At 39.6% G+C, this 23,285-nt stretch overlaps 1 protein-coding gene and 1 pseudogene across 1 annotated transcript in view; both read right to left on the bottom strand.

Moving 5' to 3' along the window:
• Window positions 1-23,285, bottom strand: part of SH2D4A (SH2 domain containing 4A) — a 103,365-nt gene that overhangs the window by 25,613 nt on the left and 54,467 nt on the right. Inside the window, exons 5-6 of the mRNA XM_036751586.1 lie at window positions 18,761-18,896; window positions 14,736-14,946 (exon numbers count right to left, since the gene is read on the bottom strand). Coding sequence (XP_036607481.1) covers window positions 14,736-14,946; window positions 18,761-18,896 — 347 coding nt within the window. The remainder of the gene's footprint in view (window positions 1-14,735; window positions 14,947-18,760; window positions 18,897-23,285) is intronic.
• LOC118843809 lies at window positions 10,981-12,273 on the bottom strand (annotated as a pseudogene).

Raw genomic sequence — 23,285 nt, 5'->3', positions numbered from 1 at the left:
ATTAAGTATTAATATGTGGAGACTGCCTCTAGCACAACTTTCCTGGAGAGAACCTATTTGTAAGCAAAGCATTCAACTCAAATTAAGTCAGTTCTTGCCTCAACCTTTTAATCCTTTTTTTCCCCTTTGCTTCCACTAGTCTCTCTGACTCACTTCCCTTCTCTCTCTCTTCTCTGCTTTGAAGGTTTTAGTTCAGTTAAAAGATATCTTCAAAAATGAGGGTGTTTGAAGATTTGTACCAAAAGGACAAAGCAGGTATTGAATTAAATGCTGGTAGCGAAGCCTCCTTAAAGTTCCTCAAACATGACACTCCAATCTCTCTCCTCTTTGCCTTTGCCTGGTTGTCCCCCATGCCCTGAATGCTCTGCCCCCTCTTCCCTCCGCTTCCTTCAAGGTCCAGCTCAAAGCTCACCTTCTGCAGGAAGCCTTTCCTTATCCTCCCAGCTGCTAATGCCTTCCCATCCAAGATTACATTCTGGCTACTCTGTATGTATCTTGTATAGACCTAGTTATTTATTCTCCACTCAAATGTATGCTTTTTGAAGACAGAGATTGTTCTTTCCCTTTCTTTGTATTCCCAATGCTTAGCATGGTACCCGGCACACAGCAAGTTCTCAATAAATGCTCAATGACAAGCTGATTAGGGCAAAGGGCAATCCCATTCCATCCTTAAGCATATTTTCCACATCCTTGCATCAAATGAAGCCTTACTTTCATGTGATGACACCATGTCCCTTGTACCCTATCTTCAATGGAAACTTCTACTGAGGTGGTTGACATAGTCTTTGTTCCTCACTGTTACTTCTAGACTATTATTATGCTGCCATCTTTTGTTGTGTCCCCTCTTGTGAATTCCATCGTATTTCATACCAGCCTCTCTTTCTCTCTTCCTTATTAAATTCAGTTATCACTCCTTAAGACAGAATCCCTCTACTGTTTTTATGACTTCAAACCCAACTTCATGATCAGCCCCTCCAACTCTGATGACATCAATATCCATGTTGATGATATTCCCAACACCTTGACCTGTTGCTTGACCTCCTCAGCTCCTCTCATCTACTCCATTTAAGCACCCATAGGCACACCCTGCCTTTGGTCCTATCACCACTCTTAATTGCTCATCTCCAAGGTTTTAAATCCAAAATGCCATTCTCTGATCACAATCCACTATCCATCCACCTCTCCCTCCTTCACAATTCTAAGGTTGGTGATTTTTATCCTTATCATGACCTCCACTTTCTCTGCTCAACTTATTCTTTCAGTTAATCAGGTCCCTCTTGCTTCACTTGAATTGGTCACTAGAAAATAAGAAATCCAGGCTCATCTTTGAATAGCAACTGTTTGCTGTCTCCAATTCTACTCTTAGATTGTCAAGTAAAGTAATATAGTGGTGCTAATTGGTTCCAGTAAAAACCAATGCTAGATAACTATCTGAGCTCTCAATGCTGCTTGGAAACCCTTTTATTCATATCAACTTGTGTCTATTTTTCATTCCCTGCAGTGATCATTGCGAATCTATTTTTTTCTGCAAGACCCCAATACCTCCTCCAATGGCCTAAACTCAAAATAACAGAATCAGAGTTGGAGGGGACCTGAGAGGTCATTTTGTCCAACCTATATATGACCAAGAATCTCTTTTATGACATCCCTATTAAGACACTATCACCTCTTCATTTCAAAACCTCTATTGAGAAGGAATTTCTACTTGGGAAGATCAAGGTCATCCATTGTGAACTCTTGCTACTTCTCTGATTTCCACATCCAAATTTCTCTTTATATCTTTACTCATCCTCCTTTCTTTCCCTTATTTCTCGGAGGAGGAAGTCTGTTCTTTCCAAGGTTAGTGCCTCTACCTGTTTCCTCCATCCCTGCCCCTCCCATCTGTTCTGATTGGTCTAGAAGTTGCCCTCTTTCTGGGTTGTACCCTGAACATGCACAACTGTCTCCATGCCTTCAATATTTTTATCTCAGCTGGCTTCTTTTCCTCAGCCTACAAAAAGATTGTTGTATCCCCAAGAGATGGAGGTTTCACCACCCTCAAATACCTTCCCTTTACTCTCTTACCCACTGAGCTACTAGGCTACTTCTGCTTCCTTTGGACAGCAAACTTTTTTAAAAAAACAACCCAACAGTGTACCACTCATTCCTTTTACCTCCTGACTATCACTTACCACTAAATCATTTATAAATGGATTCTTCTCTTATCACTCTACTGAAACCATAGTCTTAAAGCTTACCTTCTGAACCCTAAATCCAAAGATCCTTTCTCAGATCTTCATATTCCTTGACTTTTGCAGTCTCTAACCTTGTTAACTACTCCCTTCTTAAAGGAAGGAAACAAGAATTTATTAAGTATCTGTTATGTGCCAAGCAACGTTTTGAGTGCTTGGCAAAAATTACATAATTTGCTCTTCCAACAACTCAGGGAGGTAGGTGCTGAGGAGACTGAGGCAGATGGATTTTAAATGACTTGCTCAGGGTCACACAGCTAGTAAGTATCTGAAGCCCAAATTTGAACCCAGGTTTTCCTGACTCCAGGTCCATTGTTCTATCCACTTAGTCACACACCTCTTGAAATACTCTCCTTCTTAGTAATGTGGCACTCTCCTGGTTTTCCTACTTTTTGCCATTCTTCTTATTTCCCTTAATGGCTCCTCATCCTATTCCTACCCTTGTTCCAAACCCAGAACCCCCTAAAAATCCTCTGTTCTTCTCTTTGTATGCTCTTTATCTTAGTGATCTCATCTAAGACTCTCATAACCTCAACTCCTCCAAGATCATGTAGTCCAACTCATACCCAAATAAGAATCTACTCTTCCACATTCCTAACAAATGGCCAAACAGCCTTTGCTTTAAAATTTCCAGTGAGAGGGATCTCAATATCTCTCAAGGAAGCCCATTCCATTTTGGGACAACTCTTAGTTGTTAGGAAGTTGGAGATATTTTTTAAAAAAATAGGTTTAAATCTGCCTCTTTGCAACTTCTAACTTCTATTAATTTTCCTATGCTCTGGGGGCAAGCAAGTAAGCTTAATCCTTCTTCTATATCTCAGCTTTTGACTTCATGAAGACAGAAATCATGTTCCCCTCCACCTTCCCAAAGTCTCCTCTTCTCTAAGCTACCCATTCCTAATTCATTCAACCAGTCCTCACACGGGTTGGTCTCCAGTCTCTTCACCATTCCGGCCATTGTCCTCTGGATATGTTTCTACTTGTCAATGCCCTCCCTAAAATGTGTAGCTCAAAATGAATGTGCCATTTGATGTTCTCTGACCAGGAGATTGTACAGATGGTCCATGAATTTTCTTGGATGAAACATAAGATTTCACTGTAGGGAGCTCCTGGTGAGGAACTTCCTTTACCAATGCAGAATGGCACCTGGGAGACTAAATTTCTGAATACATCAGTATAGGAAATCCCAGGTGAGGAAACCCCCTTTGCAAATGTAGGTTGGCACATTTTTCTGCAACTTACAGTGGTAGAGAGTTGCCTAGGGGCACTGAAAGTTTAAGTGACTAGTCCAGAGTGACACAATCAGTATGTGTCAAAGGCAGCTCTTCCTAACTCTGAGGTCAGCTCTTTATTCATGATAGCTCACTGCCTCTCCATGCTTATTGAAAAGATAGAGGTGACTGACAATGACAATATGTATTGAAGATCATAATTTTGACCAAATTCGATATACACAAAAGTCTGATCATACCAAAGGAATTTGGTCAGTCCTTTGAAATTTTCTATTGTAAGTTATAAAAGGCATTTTCCTGTAGCAGTATAATTTACAGACCCTGAAAATGCCAGCTTTATACCCTGAGGCTAGAGAATATATTATGTTTGACTTGGTCAAGAAGTGCATAGACTAGAGCAGAGAAGACAAGTGAATTTGGGTGCTGGCTATTCTTAACAGCCTTGATAACCACTTGTGTCTAAAAGGGGTTCCTTAAAAATCATTAGAGATCAATCAACTACAAATGACTATGGATACTAATGGAATTGAAATTTGCAAGTGCTGAATTTATTTTCCCAGACATAATATTAACTGTCTTTTGCTCCAATTTTTTTACATCCCCAACTGCTTTTCCAGAAAGAAAGCTACTATATGTGACAAAATATTCATCTTAGCATTCTGGGAAATAGTAAAAAAAATTGAATACAAGATGGATATCTATCAATTGGGAAATAGGTTTAAAAGGGGCAGACCCAAGATGGTGGATTAGAGGCAGCAATCCAGCTGAACTCTCAACATTGCCTTCCAAACAACTTTAAAATAATTCCTCAAATCAAATCTTGGAGTGGCAGAGCCAACAACAGTTAGGATGAGACCTTTTTTAGCCTAAGAAAACTTATGAGGTTGGCAGGAGATGTTTGTAACACTGAGGTGGAGGTCCACCTCAAGCGGAGGCAGCACCAGCTTTGGAAGTTCTCATCCCAGAGACAGTAAGGGGGCATCGGGGGGGAAGGTCAGACAACTGGTCAGAAAGAGATATAAAAGAGACCCTTTGCTGGCACTGGGTACAACCAGCACTGATTGGCAATTCTATTGCCCATATGCAGTTCTGGTCTCAGATCCAAGCAGAGAGCTGCACTGGTGGTCAGTCACAAGGGTCTAAGGGCTCAAGTCATGATTAAAGAAGAAGCCTAGACATCACATTTCAAGAAATTATCAAGTAAAATTGCCCCAATATCTTAACTCCACCGATTGCCTCCTGAAAGATCTTCAAATGAAAACTTCCAAGAATTTTATGGCCAAATTCCAGATCTTCCAGGTCAAAGAGAAAATACTTCAAGCAGCCAGAAAGAATAATTCAAATATGATGGAGTCACAGTCAGGATCACACAAGATTTAATAGCTTCCATGATAGAGAAGCAAAGGGCTTGGAATATGATATTCCAGAAGGCAAAAGAGCTAGGATTACAACCAAGAATAACTTACCCAGCAAAACTGAAAAGGGGGGGATGGATATTCTAGGGGAAAATGGATATTTAATTAAATAGAGGACTTTCAAGCATTTCTGATGAAAAGATCAGAACTGAATTGAAAATTTGACGTTCAAACACAAGACTCAAGAGAAACATAAAAAGGTAAATATGAAAGAGTAATAATAAGGAAATCAATAAAGTTAAATTGTTTACATTTCTATATAGGAATATGATACATTTAATTCCTAAGAAGTTTATCATCTTGGGCTAATTTACATGGACAGAGGGCATGGGTGTGAGTCAATCATGTTATGATTTTTTTAAAAACAGAAGGTATGAGAAAGAAGGTTGCATTGGGAGCAGAGGCAAGGGAGAGATAGAATGGGAAAAATTTTTTCACATAAGAAAGGCTCACAAGGAAAATGTGGAAAATTTTTACAGTTGAGAGGGAAATGGGGGCGGGGGTGGCAAGTAATGCTTGAACCTCACTCTCATCAGAACTGTTTCAAAGAGGGAAGTATATATATATATATATATATATATATATATATATATATATATACACACACACACACACACACACACACACACACACACACACACTTAGATATATACACTCAATTGTATATAGAAAACTAACTTATCTAATCGGGAAGTAAGAGAGAAAAAGGATAAGAAAAAAGGGGGGGAAGGGATGTTAAGGTAGATTAAGGGAGGCAGTGGTTAAAAGGAAAATATGCTTTTGAGGAGGGGCAAGATAAAAGAGAGAGGAAGAGGAAGAGAAGAAGAAGGAGGAGGAGGAGGAGGAGAAGAAGAAGAAATGGGAAGGAGGGAAATACATAGTAATCACAACTGTGAATGCAAATGGGATGAGCTCACCCATAAATTGGAAGCCAATGGCAGAATGGATTAGAAGCCGGGATTCAACAATATGTTGCTTATAAGAGACACTCTTGAAACATAAAGACACAAAAAGAGTTAAATTAAAGAGCAAGAGAAGAATCTAATATGCTTCAGGTGAATTAAAAAAGGCAGGGGTTACAATCATGATCTCAGGCAAAGCAGAAGCAAAAACAGACCTAATTAAAAGAGATAATCCAGGAAAACTACATTTTGTTAAAATGTACCATAGACAATGAAGTAATATTACAAATTTTTACAGCAAGTTCCTCTGATAAAGGCCTCATTTCTCAAATATATACTGAGTATAGAACTGAGTCAAATTTATAAAATAAGAGCCATTTCCCAACTGATAAATGGTGAAAGGTTATGAACAGGCAGCTTTTAGAAAAAAGCAAAGCTATCTATAGTTCAATAAAACATGCTCTAAATCACTGTTGATTAGAGAAATGCAAATTAAAACAGCTCTGAGGTACCACCTCAGAAATGACAAATGCTGGAGGGGAGGAGGGAAAAATGGGTGCACTAATGAACTGTTAGTGGAGTAGTGAACTGGTCCAACCACTCTAGATAACAATTTGGAACTATGCCATGAGGGCTATAAAATTGTGTATACCCTTTTTGAATGAGCAATACCAGTACTAGATCTGTATCCTAAAGAGATCAGAGGAAAAGGTAAAGAACCTATATATTCAACATATATGTATATATTTGTGTATATATATATATATGTGTGTGTGTGTGTGTGTGTGTGTGTATGTGTGTGTGTATGTATGTGTGTATATATATACATATACATATATGTGTGTGTGTGTATGTGTGTGTGTATGTATGTGTGTATATATACATATACATATATATGTGTGTGTGTGTGTGTGTGTGTATCAGCTCTTTTGTGGTGGCAAAGAAGTGGAAATTGGGGGAATGTCCATCAGCTACGGAATAGCTCAACAAGTTGTGGCATATGATTGTGATGACGAAGGAATGGTTTCAGAAAAACATGGCATATGAATTGATACAAAGTGAAGACAAAATGGATAGAGAAGAACCAGGAGATCATTGTGCACAGTATTAGCAATGTTGCAATGATGATCAGTGGTGAAAGACTTTTTACTCTTATCAATACAATCATCTACAAAAATTCCAAAGGACTAGATGAAAAAATGCTATTGACCTCCAGAGAGAAAACTGACGAACTCTGAGGGTAGATTGAAATATAATTTTTTCACTTTTTAAATTTTTCTACCTTAAAAATATGGCTAATGTGGAATATGGTTTGTGTGATCTCGCATGTATAATTGATATCATATTGCTTGCCTTCTCAGTCAGTAGGGGAGGGAGGGAGACAATTTGGAACTCAAAATTTAAAAAGAAAAGAATGTTATAAATAATATTTTTAAAAAGAAATGGCTAAAACTATCACTTATTAATATAACATTATTGCACCATAATGAATTACAAACATGTGGAATTCATATGAGAAGACACGTATGAAAGTTTCTGAGACATTTAGGGAAGCTTTTAAAAAATTTTTTTCATTTCACACTGCCACAATGACATCTATTACAAACACTGCCCTTAAATTTTTGTGAATCAATCTTATTTTTGGGTGATTGTGGGCAATTCTTCTGACCGTGAAAATGGCCTAATCCTAGTACTATTTATTTACTGAAATATTGAGGGTATTTTAAAGTCTATGTTTGTATGGGAATTTGTCACCTGTTAGTTTAGGAAAGATCATAGCTTCTGGTGCCTACTTGCTGTCGTTCACGCATCACTCTACTTCCCACCTCCATGTCTTTGTACTGGCTTTTCCCCCATGCCTGAAGTCCTTTCCCTCCTCACCTCCAGCTCTTAGACTCCCTTGTTTCTTTCAAGACTCAGCTCATCTGCTGAAGGTCTCTCCCAGCCCCTTCAGCTGTCAGCATCTTCACTTATAAGTTAACCTCCCTTCTGCCCTTTATTTCTTATATTTATCTATGTATATGTTGCTTCCTTCCATTAGAACATAAGCTTCTTGAAGGCAGGGCTTGTTTTTGCTTTTTCTTTGTATCTCCATTGTTCAGCCTCATATCTGTGACATACATTAGGTGTTTAATAAATGACTGTCACTTGCTTGGTTGATGAACTAAGGAAGGAAGGAAGCAGAACCAAGACAGAAGCTACACGAAGACTACAGTTACATAAGCAATAACCACTAAGAGGTGGTATCTTTTCTTTGTATCTCCATTGTTCAGCCCCATATCTGTAGCACACACTAGGTGCCTAATAAATGACTGTCACTTGCTTGATTGATGAACTAAGGAAGGAAGGAAGCTGAACCAAGATAGAAGCTACACAAAGACTACAATTACATAAGCAATAACCACTAAGAGGCAGTCAAAAGCTGATGAACTGAAATGAACAATCTCAATGCCATGGAAAAGATTATGAAGCTCACCTCATTCTTCTCAGTAGAGAGGTGGGGTACTAAAGCTATGGAGGGATGGAGATGCTGTCGCATAGAGCTGCTGGAGGGGTTGGCTTTGCTTAAATATTTTCCTTTGTTATAAGGAAGGCTCCCATCAGAAATATTTAAGGGAACAGGACTGTGGTGTAAAAACAAAGGGTAATACTAAAACTTTTAAAAATTAATAAAAATATTGATGAAGAGAAAAGAACAATTCAGAGTTGGAGAACCTAGGTTAAAAAAATCTGGCTCTGACAATTGCTATCTGTAGGACTTTGGACAAGTCACTTAACTTCTCTGTGCATCAGTTTCTTCAGTTATAAAATGGGGGAGTTGAACTAGATGGCCTTCAGAGTCCCTGCTAAATCTCTTACCCCAAGTATAAAACAAAATAAAAGATGCCATCCTTACTGTTCTCAATATATAATATACCAAAGTCTGGAAGTAACTTTGGAAATGGATACATTCCAAAATGCATTTCTCTATCTCCCCGGTGTGGTCTGGATTAGCGTTCATGCGTAGACACTCGTACCATTTAAGTGAAAAATCTACACCGGAGGCAGGAAAGTGTCTTCCATGGCACTCCAGTAATGTTCAATATGTTCTTGTCTTGCTGGGCATTATGTTCACTGGGAAGCAGAAAATATCCATGTCCTGGTCACCGATTTCCCCAGGCCATGAAAAAAAATTGGCATTTCCCCAACTGCAGTCCTCTAATGAAATGAAGCAGTCTGGAAATCACTGAACTCCACGTTCCGTTACAGGGCTCTCTGCTGACCTCCAGCCTTGCATCTCCAACTGCCTATTAAACACTTCAATCTGGATGTCTCATCACTAACCTCCCAACCTCCCAGGCTCATGACCTAAGGGCTATCCTCAACTCCTCGCTCACCCCCCTCATCCGAAATCTGTTGCCAAGACCTGTGGATTTTACCTCTGTAGCACCTCTCAAATATGCCCTATTCTCTCTGATACTGCCATCACCCTGTCACTGGCCCTTATCACCTTGCATCTAGCCTACTGGTTGGTCTGCCTGCCACAAGTCTCTCCCCATTCCACTTCATCCTCCACGATGCTCGGGAAGTGAACTAAGCATATAGGTCACCTCCCTACTCAACAAACTCCAGTGGCTCCTTATCACCTCCAGGATCAAATATAAAGTCCTCTGGCATTCAAAGCCCTTTATAACCTGTTCCCTCCCACCTTTACAACCTTCTTACACCTCATACCCTACCTACTCTTCAATCCAGTGACACTGTTCTCCTGGATGTCCCTTAAACAAGACCATGGACATTTTCTCTGGCTGTCCCCATGTCTGGCATGCTCTTCCTTCTCATCTCTCCCTCCTGGCTTCCCTGGCTTTCTTCAAGCTGCAGCTAAAATTCCACCTTCTACAAGAAGCCTTTCCCAAACCCTTTTATTTCTAGTCCTTTTCCTCTATTGATTATTTTCTATTTGTCCCATAGTTAGTCTGTTCATACACAGCTGTTTCCATGTTGTTTCCTCCATTAGACCATGAGCTCCTCAAGGGCATGAATGTTTTTTGCCTCTTTTTGTATCCCTAGCACTTACCGCAGGACCGGGCACATAGTAGGTGCTTAATAAATGCTTAGTGACTGGAGCTTTTCTTTTTTTTCCAATCTACAATAATTTTATTGTACAGAGAAACCAGGCTGCGTAAAGGCCTATGTGATAACAATGGAGGATGATCTTTTCAAGGTTGAAGTCTGAACTCGGCTAGTAACACAGAGAAACACAGCTCAAAATACTCATCTCCCAGGACTGACTGCCCCATACAGACTTGTCATAAACAGGCTATTTATTGCACAACCACATTGAAGAGGTCTGGTGGGGAGGTGGCAAAAAGGGGGAGGATTAAAAACTTTACGATGATGCCAATATTAAAGTGCAGTCATTTTATCGAATTCTCCTCCATCTGTTGCTGAGAAAGGGGAAGAGAGAATATGCTCATTTCTTAAATTACATTTTACTTAATTCTCCAAGTGTATGGATCCTGATAGGAAGGGTTTAAAGGTTAATTCAAGCAAAGGGAAACTAGGGCAGATTTGGATCTTTGGGCCAAAGGGAAAGGACAGCAATAAAAATGGGGGAGGAAAGGAAAGTTAACAAAGCCTTAGCTGTCCAACAGGTGAGAGCCACCTCCCTTTCCTGTTATTTCCTGAAGCCAAGATGCTGCACAAGAGCAGCATCTATGCTCCGTGGTGCCTCCATGAGTCATGGGAGGCCAATAAGAGGTGGGAGTCAGAACTGGGCAAGCCTTCTTTGGAAGCTTTTAGCACCACGGAGATTTCTGTTACGTGGGCTAAGTGATATTTATTACCTAGATTAAAGCTCTTGAACAACATTGTAATGCCAGGAGATGTAAGACTGGGGGAAGAGGAGAGGGAGAGGAACTCTGGTTTCAGGGCAGAATTTTTGGTAGAGTTACTGTAAACATAAAATGTTTTGGAAAAGTTGTGGAGGATGGGTTGGGGAGTTTGGGTTAGGGCCACAAAGCTGCCAACACTAGTTTCAGATGTCTTTAGCCTGCTCACAGGCCTTGTTCTGAGATATTTGCAATGGCTGAGCATTAAGCACTGTGGTTGAAAGCATTTCTCGCACCACTCCTATCTTCACCAGCACAATCATCTCTCTGAATCTCCAATAGCAGAGTATGCAGGTGGGAAGGTTGTCTCTGCTCCATCTCACCAGGGAGAGTTATTTGGTGACTTGATGAATGGCGTGGGCAAGGTATCCTACATTGCCTAATGTGACCCCCGCTACAGAAATGCGGCCATCTTTTGTCATATAGATGGAGAATTCCTTGATTAGCCGTTCCACCTGCTCAGGTTTCAGGCCTGTGAAACAAAACATGCCAATCTGGTCAGTGATGTGCTGCCAATTGTGGGAGAAGCCCTCTATTTTGAGGTTGGAAACCAGCTGGGTACACATGCCAATGATGTGGTCTGCCATGCCTTTGACCTCTTGCAACCATTGGCTCCTCAGCTTAGGAGTATTCATAATCATGGCGGCAATTTGGGCATTGTTGAGAGGGGGCTTGGAATGCATAGGACTAATCAGGATTTTCAACTGGGATTCTACCCTTTTGGCTTCATCGGTATCTTTACAAACCATGGTAAAGGCTCCTACACGTTCACCATACAGCTCTATGTTCTTGGCATATGACTGACCGAGAGAGACGTTAATGCCCTGATCAATGAAGTAGCAAACAGCCCAGGCATCCTTGTTGCCTTCTCCACTGGCACAGCCCTGGTATGCCATGTCAAAAAAGGCAAAGAGTTTCCTTTGCTTTACCAAGGATGCTATTTCTTTCCACTGCTCAGGACGAGGATCGACTCCAATGCGTTTGTGAGCACAGGCATGCAGAAGGATGACACTCTGCTCTGGGATTTTGGAAATGTCTTCTAAGGCTCCGTTGAAGTCAAAGCCGTAGGTCTTGGGGTCATAGTAGCGATAGCCATTCAGCAGCATGCCAGCATCCCTGAAGATGGGGGTGTGATTTCCGCGGGATGGTTATGGAAGATAAACATCTTGGCTGAATTTGAAGAACTGTTGCAGAAAATTGGCTCCCACTCTCAATTCTGCAGTTCCAGAAATGGTCTGTACAGTGACATATCAGTTGCTTTTCAGAACTTCGTTATTTTTACCTAGGGCCAACTCTGCTGATGCCTTGCAAAATTCAGCCAGTCCCGTGATAGGCAGGTAGTCTTTGTCCATGCTCTTCCCTGCAATTTGAGCCTCTGCCTTACGGACACTTGGAAGAACACAAGGCTTCCCATTGTCATCTCGATAGGCCCCAACTCCCAGATTCATCTTCTTGCTGTTGGTGTCCCTCTTAAATGCTTCCGTAACCCCCAAGATTGGGTCAGGGGGGCCCATCTCTACCTGGGTCCACCAAGAGCTGGCTCCGGCGGCAGCGGCTGCACTGAGGCCCGGGTGGAAGGAGATGGCTCCGGAGAGCAGGGAGCAGGAGTGCAGCAGCGTCATGGCAAGCAGAGAGAAGGAGAAATGAGAGATGTGCTGGTGAGAGTGCTGGCAGACGCGGGCACACAGCGACTGGAGCTTTTCAATAGGAGAAGCAGAAATATAGAGATGCTACATTGATTTTCTTCCATTAAGTTATAGAATTCGTTTATATTTTTCCAAATATGGAGAGGAATGTTTAACGGCCACAGAGAGGGAGATGTTCTTCGTGTCTTCTTCCAATTTTAACAGATAAAGAAACTACTTCAGAGAAGCAAAGTGACTCACATAGTGAATCAGGAGTGGAGCCAGGGTGAGAAGCTTAGCATAGTGCCTTGGACGTAGAGGGCGCTTAATAAATGTTCATTGATTTATTGATTAGTAAGCCAACTCTCTAGACTCCGGTACTCTTTTCACCACATTTCCTAGATCTCTTATTTCTAACTGCTCTCTCCTGCTCCCACTCCAGCTAGAATGTGAAACACTAAAATCGTATCAGTAATCAGGAGAAAAAAATCTTTTCTAGCCAAAGAACAAGAGGGATAGGAAATTTCTACCATGATGCCACTGTCATTTTCCACCAGACGTTGGCCAAAGCAAGCTATAATTTCCCTGTCTCCCTCTAACCTTTTCTAGCATCACAGAAAAGGACATCGTAATTGCCAAGAGGAGAATTTTCAAATCATTAACTGCACCCTATCTGTGGAGAGAAATTGCCATCCACTTTTTATTTCATATCAGCGGTAAATAGAGGTAGCCTGGCATCATTGTTATCATCATCACTAGCATTTATAGAGCGCTTTAAGGTCTCTGAAGTATTTACAAATATCTCGTTTGATCCTCACAACAACCCCTGGGAGGTAGCTGCTGTTATAATCTTCATTTTACAGATGAGGACACTGAGGCAGATAGCAATTAAGTGACTGGCCCAGGGTCATACAACTGGGAAATAGGGTTCAGATTCAGGTCCTCTGGACTCCAAGTCTAGCATTCTAGCACATGGTGCCACCGAGGCAATAGTAACCCTAGATGGAGAGTCTATCACTACCTTCAAGTCAAGTCACAATCTCTCTGAACCTCAGTTTCTGACCTGGAGCGTAGTCGCATGAGGATTAGATGAAGGAACCGGGGATGTCTAGATTGCAGGAGACTAAGGGGGAGTGTTGGGGTGGGCGGGGCAGATATGATAGCTATCTTCAAGTATTTGAAAGGCTTTCATTTAGAAAAGGATTGGATTTGTTCAATTTGGTTTTCCCCTCAGTGGCCAGATGTGAAGGAACAAGGGGTAAAAGCTGTCGTCAGGCTTGCTATCAGGGAAGACCGTCTCACAACCAAAGCCATCCAACAGGGGAACATGCTGCCTTAAAAGGTGCTGGGTTCCCTCTCTGGGGTCTGCAGGTACACAGGCTGGCCTGACTACTTGGTGAGGCATGTCTCGGTATGGATTCCTTTTGGGAATAGATTGGACTACATGAAGGCTGAGGTCCCTCCCATCTCTCAGATTCCGTGAGTCTGTAAAACGAGGGAGCTGGACTAAGTAATTTTTACAGTCATTCCTGAATTTCTACTGTGATTATGTTTGTCTTTTTGCCTTGGCTTATGAGGAGGCATTGTGGTAGAAAAAGCACTGGATTTGGAATGAGGAAATCTGTGTGACCACAGGAAAGTCTGTTAAACTTTCTGAACCTCGGTTTCCTTATCTGTAAAATAGGAATGATAATACTTGTACCACCTCTCTCAAAGGGTTGTCATGAAGAAAGTGGTTTTTATATTTTTTTGGTAAACTTTGAAGTCCTATAGAAAATGTACTATTACATTATGAAAATCAGAGATCAATTTGCTTTTTCCATTAAGAGCCACTGATAAACAGTGAAATGGAAAATGTCCTATCTCCAACTCTCTTCTCCCTTCACTTCTTAAATGAAGTAGCTCCTCTTACTGCCCTTTGATGGAAGGTATTAATGACTAGGAAGTAAAAAGGGAGAGAATATCAAAGACCACACCCTCTCTGCCAACTAGACTAGCCCTGAGGTAACTAAGGGTTAATCACAGCCATATTAAAAGCAAACACCAAGGTTACTCAAGGAGGTGGCACTAGGGGCGAGACTGAATTTCATTCTCTAAGTTTTATCTTATGCTGAGATTTCATTTTGAAAAGTCAGTGTGGCATAATGGAGAGCGTCATTGTCAAGAGTCAGGATAACTTGGCTTTATGTCCCCACCTCTGGCACATACTAGCTTCATGACACTGGGCAAAGTGACCCTCAGTGCCCCAGGCAACTCTTTAACACTCCGAGTTGCAAAGTTGTTCTGCTTGGTGGAGGGAGTTTCTTCACTGGAGCTTCCCTGCACCAAATAAACACACATTTATTGTACTAGCAGCTGACCACTCTTGCCTTCTTCATGGGAAGGACCCAGCTGGTCTTTCAATCTGTCTTCTGTCTTCTAATTTCAGTACTCATGCTCCTGGGTGACTTCTGGCTTACCTGTGAGGTTTTCTAGGCGGTCCTGCTGGGTTGAGAAGTTGAGGTTTTGGCGGAAGAGGAGGCCTTTTGGGTTTCTGTGCAACGCCTTGGGAGCCCTGGCTTCCATCATTGCCCTTCCCTTTCTGTGCAGCCAGGGATAACCGCTTGTAGTCGTCTCTAGCTTGTTTAGCAATAGAACGCCTCTTCTCATCGGCTGCTTTGGATCTCCGCACTAGCAAAACAAAGAGGAGAAAAGAGCCTTCATCCATCCACAAGGAGACTACTTGCCAGGGCAGCTCTGTGGCATGATGAATGCATGCAGCTTCAGAACAAAGAAACGTCACTCAATGAATGACAACTACCTAAGCTTCCCTCTTAAAATCCCTCTGAAAATAGAAGCAGCCAAGGGGCAGCTAGATGGTGCAGTAGATAGAACACCAGGACTAGAGTCAGGAAAACTCATCTTCCTGAGTTCAAATCTGGCCTCAGACACTTACTAGCTGTGTGACCCTGGGCAAGTCGCTTCCCCTTGTTTGCCTCCTCCCCACCCCCCAAATATAAATACAAAAAAACTAAAACAAAACAGAGGTAGCCAGGACTCCTTCCTGATGTACAGTCTGCCCAGCTTCTTCTTCAATGGGACTCATGGGTAGGGTCTTGTGGTTTCTGGGGGGAGTTTTCTAGGTAGTGGGGAAAGAATGAGAAGGAGATGTTGCACCATCTCTGTGAAGGATATCCTGGAGCTGGCACAGTTAAGAGTCATGAGTCACCACCGGTGGAATTATTCCATGGTGTAATTGTTACCCTAGAATTTTAAGAGGAAGAGGTAATTGTCTCATCCATCGTGAACAATGTTTGGGATGCAATATAGCACTGAGTCACTGGCAAGTGGGAGGCAGCAGGGAACCTCTGAGGCGATTGTGGCTCAGGGCAGGGTGAAGTTGTTCCAGTGTTAGCCTTTACGCCTCTCCCCACACCCAGGGATGCAGCTAAACGGGTCCATTTGCTGCTTCTGCATCTCCCACTCTCTCTGATGGCCCTCACACCCTGAGTCCTCTCCCTCTGCACTTCCATCTCTTGGAAGCCCTGGCTTCCTTTAAGACCCAGCTCATACCCCATCTTTTGCAGAAGGCCTTTTCCAGTTAGCCTCCCCATCTAAGATTACCTTCCCTCTACTCTGTATGGATCTTTTATTATATAACTGTTTATTTGCATGCTGTTTTCCCACTAGATTGTGAACTCTTTGAGGGCAGAGGCTATATGGCTTTTGCCTTTCTTTGAATCCCATAGACTTAGCACAATGCCTGGCATACTGTAAATGCCTAATAAATGCTTACTTCTCTGATTAAGTTCCTATGTGCAAAAGCATCCCAGTAAAGAAAAATATTTCACCTGAAACAGATCTGATTTCAAGGTGGGCTAATTTATACAAAGAAATCCTGAGGATACTTTAGTCCTTTGCTTTTATAAAATATAATTGTAGGGATGAGGGCTGGTAGTTCTAGAACCTTACTCTGATTCGGAATGGGTTAAAGAGGGAAGAATACATACATACATACATACATACATATATATATATATATGTATATACATGTGTGTATGTGTATATATATATGTATATATACGGGTATAAAAGTCTTCTAAATTCAGAAAGAAATAAAAAGCTAAGGGGATAGGAAGAGGGGAGAGGACAAGGGAAGATTTTTAGAGGGAACCCTACTCACATCAGATCTGGGTCAAAGAGAGAACAATATATACATTTAGAAGGGAATAAAAGTCTTCTAAACGTATAGAGAAATAACAGGGTGAAGGAATAGGATAAAGGGGTATTTAAAAGGGTGTTTAGACTAATGGGAATGGGGGTGGGGGACAGGATAAGGAAGGGACCTTGGCGGGGTTAAGTAATATGAGGGCAAGGTAGCAGGCAGAAGTAAAGTAGAGGAGTCCGGAGGGATAGGAAATAAGAGATACATACAAATATAAAATAAAGATCAAGACTATAATGTATTAGGAAAAAAAAAGCAGGGTTAGTAATCATGATCTCAGACAATGTTAAAGCTAAAATATATTTGATCAAAAGAGAAAAATAGGGATACTATACCATATGTCAGCCATATTAATCAGTATTGTTTTAGACTATTTAAAAGAACTAGACAGTATAACATTGGGACATTGCTGTGGTGTAGGAAAGGATGAGTTGGTAGACAGGAAAACATGGAAAGACTTAGACTTATCAAGGAAAATGTTATCTACCCTCAGAGAAACAGAGGACAAGTATAGTACAGTCTTACATAGATGCATATGAATACACATGTTTATATATGAGTATGACTATAGATATCTAAGTATATGTATGAGTATGTAAGTGTTTATATGTATGTGTATGTATAGGTCTACATATGTGTATGTGTCTATATACATGTACGTGTGTACATACATACATATATCCACATTTAATTGTAGATATCTTGGGGGAAGGGAGGAAGAAGGGGGATAAAAAGAACAAAGTAAAACGTACACAGCAGAGAATAAAAGAAAACTTACAAGGAAGCAAAGAAAAGATGGACAGCTCTGACATAATGTGTGGTATTTATTATATTGGCTTTCTTGAAATGGAAATTTATTGCTGTATATTTTGAATCCTCTCTTACATTCTGCTATGCACATAGCAATGCTTTTTTTCTTTTCTTATTTTGTAATTAAGCTTTAGCATTTAAGTTTATAATGTTTCTTTTTCTTTTCTTATAGTATATTTGTTTTAGTACTTAAGTTTAAAACAAATTAGTAAAAAATATAATTCTTCATAATATCTTATAGTACATACCCTATTTTACCTATTGAAGAATTTATTTAACTCTAATGTAAGGTTTCGGAACCTTTTAAAATTGAGTACATTTGTCAAATCCCTGTTTCACTCATGGGGATCATAGGGATGTCTGAATTATTTAACCATCCTGGGATTTCACTGTAAGGGACAAACGGGCCATTGTTTGGATCCTGAAATGTAGTATCAACAATGATTTGTGTTACAAGAAGTGATGCAAAAGATGTCATAAAAGAGATGTAAGAATGGAAAAAGGGGTGAGAGGTGAGTTATGCATGTATCAAGAGAGGGGAATGCCAGATGCTTGCTATACTGGTACTCAAGCACTGGTAGGAAACCAGGAAGGCCCCAATATGTGGGGTGTATTTTCTATACTTACCTCTTATCCTGAGGACTTATGAGAGGATGTAGACAATAGGGTAAGGTATGGAGAGGTTGTACTTCATTGCACCAAACAAAAAACCCACATGGATGCAATTACAGATATATTAAAGTGTTTAAAATACTAAGATTTTCATTAATCTTGCTGTGATGGAATTCAAATAATATTCAGGACTTTCTATTTTATAAATGCTTCAATTCCTACCTTTATCCTCAGCTAAGGCACTATAAAAGGATAATGTGGTAGTATGACTTCAATGGTCTGAGTCCAGGCTGGCATTAGAAAGAAATGAGAACAAATTCCATTTCAAACCTTAATTCTTTCAGTCTTAGGTATACTAGGTATCTGCATTGGCCTTGTTTTCCTTTGGTTGTGGACCAACAAGCACACTATACTCCAGTGTCCAGTTCTTTATAATTATCAGTTAGAAAACATTGCATTAAAATTTCATCCATTGGTCATTCAATATGCTTCTATTAATAACTTACTACACGCCAGTTACTGTGTGCTAAGTGCTGGAAATACAAAGAAAGGCAAAATCTACAGCTCCTCACCTCAAGGAGCCTACTTTCTATTGGGTAAGACAACATGTAAATAAATAGCTACCTAAAATACACAAATAGAGTAGATAGAAAATATGTATGGGAAAGCTCTAGCAGCTGGGGGACTGGGAAAGGTCTCCTGCAAAAGGCAGAATCTGAGCTGAGTCTTAAAGGAAGCCATATCTCTTTAAAACCACTCATTAAATTATAATATGCTTCCTGTCTCCTTCAACGTTTAAGGTCCAATCATATTAATGAATGAATTGGCAAAGAAGAGAAGAGATTCCTGTATACTTACAAGACTCCTGCCACTCTCGCTCTTCCTTGTTTGACTTCTGGGTTTCTTTCCAACTCTCATACATTTGTCTGGTTCTCTCTTCTTCTACTTGTTTCAACTCGTCATCTTGTTTTTTCCTCATTGTTTCTTTCTTCTGCTTTAAAAAAAAAACATGCTTTACATATTCAATCTTGGTGACTGATTCAAATACCTTAGATTCTACATTGAAAAGACAAGACCACTACATCACAAAGGGAATGTTTCTTTTCAAGTTGTTCATGAAATAATGGGGGGAAGCATGAACATGAATCCCAATTTCAATTTAACTCTGGCTTAAACAGGGTACTTCTGATACCCTGATTAAAGATTTTTGGAACTCAAAACTATCTCACAAAAGCAAAGGAAGCTAAATAGATGATAAAATTAATAATAATTTGCTATCTGCAATGCAAGAATCATCTCATAATTACTTGGCTAACAGCCAGTGTAGGGTGGATGGCATATGAATACTACTGTAGACAGGGTCATAGTTCGACTGTGATTTTTGACAAACTAGCAACAGATGTCATCAATGGTCAAATGGATTCTAACTGATTGTTCATGTACTCTAGAAATTTCTTTAAAATATTCTCATTCTGACTTACTTTGCTTAGTGAATTAGAAATAACATAAAATGAGCTTCACAGATAAAGAATAGATGAGATTTGGTTTTAAGTATGGTGTTGGCTTTAAAGAACTACAGTACTTAGTCATTTTAATTCCTCTGGGAAATGGATTTTCAGCACTATTCAATAATTTATCTTTATATTTCCTACATATGTAACAAGTGCCTTCTTTTTTAAGAATGCCATATCAATCCATTTAAAGTAATGGATTAAGGACACAGTGCTATAAGCCAGGAACAGGAACCAAAGTGAATAATCAGTGGATGAAAGAAACAGTCCAGATCTGGGGAGTACACAGGATCCGGCAGTCAGGATGGAGAAATAAGACCAAGACAAGGCAGCAGGAGGAAGTCAGGAATTACACATGAAACCAAGAGTCAAGATGGTACAGTTGGCTAAAGCAATCAGAACAGCAAAAACAGTCATGATGCACCCAGACAAGAGACCCAGAAATTGGGACAATATCTGTTTCAGATGGGAAGCTTTTTTATTCTTTTCCTACTGAAGCAGGAACCAGTTACTGGGTCTGCAGGGCACAGCCATTTCAGAATTGGAGGCTCAGGCTGCTGGAGCACACTACCTCTGTCAGGTAGTTACTGCAGTCTTACCCAGTACTTAATGCAACAGTTACCCAGTTCAGTTACTGGGTCTGCAGGGCACGGACATCTCAGAGTTGGAGGCTTAGGCTGCTGTAGCACACTACCTCTGTTAGGCAGAGCCTGACAGAGAGAGCTATGAATTTAGAAAGGAATTCTGCCCTTGAATAGACTGTTTACCTACAATCAGTAGGGTAAGCACGTTTAGTTGTGATTCCAGTGATGATTTGTGCCAATCCATTCATTTCCTCTTGAAAGATGGTGGCAATTAGGGTGCAGTGTGTGGCCAGTTGAATATAGTGCAACATTAATGAAAGCATACAGGGGGTGAACCCATGTTGGCCTTGCTAACACTTGCTTTAACCAAATGAGCAAAAAGGTGCTTAAGGAAGTCCGTACTTAACATTCATTGCTTGAAGGAGTGTATGTGAGCTGGAAGTAAAAGGAGATGAGGGGGAAAATCTGAGTTTAAATTCTAAAATAAGGTTTAAGTAACAAACAGTAAGTCTATTGAATAAGCTTGCTTAAGCACCTCTAAGAATCAGAAGTAGAACATATGGTTCCCACTGCATCTCTAATTCTTACCCTTTCCCAGTCCTGTATCCACATGCTAGCATAAGGGTTCACTTTTTTCCAAGAACCGTCCCGCTGTAGGATAGGGATCACCAGTGAGTGTTTAATAAGCTGTCATATGTCTTTAATGGATGACATTTATTTTATATGATGAGTGATGCATGCTGGTATAAATATCTGCTACCAAATAAAATTTAATTTAAGATGGATATGTTTGATATTCTATCAAACTCCATTGTAATACTGATTACAGATATCAGATGGAGCCCATAAAACTGCCCATTTCTAAATTGTTAGCTTTTTCACAGAACATGTGCAACATCCCCAAGCTAGATCTACCCTGAGTGATGACATATGCCTTTACACAAGGGTAAATCAACGACCTCAATGACACAGAACTTCCTTCACTGTGCAATCATGACCCAATCACACATTCTCATCCCCTGGGATTCTGGCTCATATCCTTCCACAGATCCTCTTAATCAACATGCTAGAGATCTTTCTCTAGCTCTTTGAGTTATTTTCCTTTTAATTAAGTTTTATTGATTTTTTTTATTTTTTAAGTACAGTTATTTCCAAATATAGCATCTCCACCTCTCCCCATTAGTTCTCCCTTGTAATAAAGAAAAATACTTAAGCAAAACCAACTAATACAGTGACTATATTTTTCATCTAAAAACATAGCACCCCACTTCTCTTAAGCTTTTATCATCTATTCTTTGGAAACGAGATTGGTTAATACAGTTATTTAGTTTGGCCTCTTTTAATTTATATTATGTTACTGTCCTTGTGTATAGCTCTTTCCTGGTTCTACAAACTTTACTCTTTATCATTTCATACTTGTCTTTCCACATTAAAAGAAAATTTATTGATTATATTCATATATCACAAATTGTTCAGCCCTTCCTTAATCAATAGGTACCCACTTTATTTTTGCATTTTTAACCACAAAAAAATTAGGGTTACAAATATTTGTTATATATTGAGCTTTTGTTTCTATCTTTGACCTCCTTAGGTACATGCCCAGTACCAGGTCAAGGCAATGAGTGGTTTAAGGACTTTTCTCACATAATCCCAATTGTTTTTCCCAAATGGTCTAATAAAAACAAAGTTTCAATACCAGTGATTTAGTGTGGCTATCTTTTGACATTTCCTCCAACAATGACATTTTCTCTTTTTATCATCCTTACCAATTTCATGAGTGTGAGGTAAAACTCTGTTATTTTAATTTATATTTCTCTTAGTAGTAATGATTTGATGGATATTTTTAAACTTTTTTATAGTTTACAATTCTTCTTTTGAAAAATGTTCAATCATTTGACCCCTTATCTATTGGGTATTGTTCATTCGTATCTACATATTTGTGCCTATATCTTTATATGGGTATGTATATACACATATATCTATATAAATTACAAAAATAAATTTTACCCTTCAATAAGCATCTGTTAAGTGCTTACTATGTTCCAGATAATGTGCGAGACACTGGGTATGCAAATACAATAAACAGAACAATCCCTACTCTTTTGTTTTTATGCTGGTCATTTTTTTGAGCTATTCCTTCTAACTACCCCAAACTGAAATCTCCTTTGTAACAAAGACAAATAATTAAGCAAAAACACTTGGTATAGTGATCATATCTAAAATGTATACAACATTCTGCCCTCATAGTCCTCCCATCTCACTCCTGTGAGGAGGGAGCTGTTTCGTTCTCTTCTCTAGGACCGGCCCTGATTTTTCATCTGCTCAGAGTCTGGCTTCCTTTTCATTTACATTGTTATGGTCATTGTGTATCTCCTCATTCATCATATCTTGCTGCATCATAAAATTAGATTACACTATATGCCATAGTTTGTTCAGCAAGTTCCCTATTGAAGGGCACCCTCTTTGCTTCTAATTCTTTGCTAACCACAAAAAGTACTGCAGTGAATAGTCTCATGTGTGTATATGTGTGCAGATATAGAGGTATACACATATACACATGAATATATGTATGTATACATATATGTACATATGCATACATATATGACCATTTTCTTCTATTTTTCCCCCTCTATGGGGTACAGCCCCAGTTTAGATGGTAGGAAGAGTTTAATAGGGATTGTTATTTGCATAATTATAAAACAAGATCCAGAATGGTGAATCTACTTCACAGCCTAACCAATGTTATAGTAGAGAGCCTATCTTTCCACAGCCCCTCCAACGTTGGTTATTCCTATTTTTAGTCATCTTTACCAAATTGCAAGGTGTGAGGGGGAACCCTATAATTTGTCTCATTTGTATCTCTTTTATGATTAGTGTTTTGGAACATGTTTTCACATTGTCATTTTTAGTTCACAATTTTTTTTGAAAATTATTCATATCCTTTGACCACTAATCTATTGACTCTTGGCCTTAGATATTTATGATTTAGAAATAAAACTTCTAATTTTTCCAAAGTTTTTTTCTTATTTTAGCATCACTGATTTTGTTCATGCAAATGCTTTTTAATTTTATCACCTGAAATGGTCTACTTTTGTCTTCGGTGATCTCCTCTATTCCTTATTTGGCTAACAAACAGTTGTGAAATTTACTCCTTTTCAGTCTCCTCTAAATTTTTTTATGTGACTTTCCATATTTAAGTTACAAATCTATTTAAATATTACTGTGATAAATGTTCCAAGATTCTGGTCTAAATCTAACTTTTGTCAAGCTGTTTTCCAATTTGCCCAG

This window comes from Trichosurus vulpecula, chromosome 3 (genome assembly GCF_011100635.1).
Source record: "Trichosurus vulpecula isolate mTriVul1 chromosome 3, mTriVul1.pri, whole genome shotgun sequence".
NCBI lineage: Eukaryota > Metazoa > Chordata > Mammalia > Diprotodontia > Phalangeridae > Trichosurus > Trichosurus vulpecula.
The sequence above is the reverse complement of the archived record's forward strand: the minus strand, read 5'-3'. Positions and strand labels throughout refer to the sequence as shown.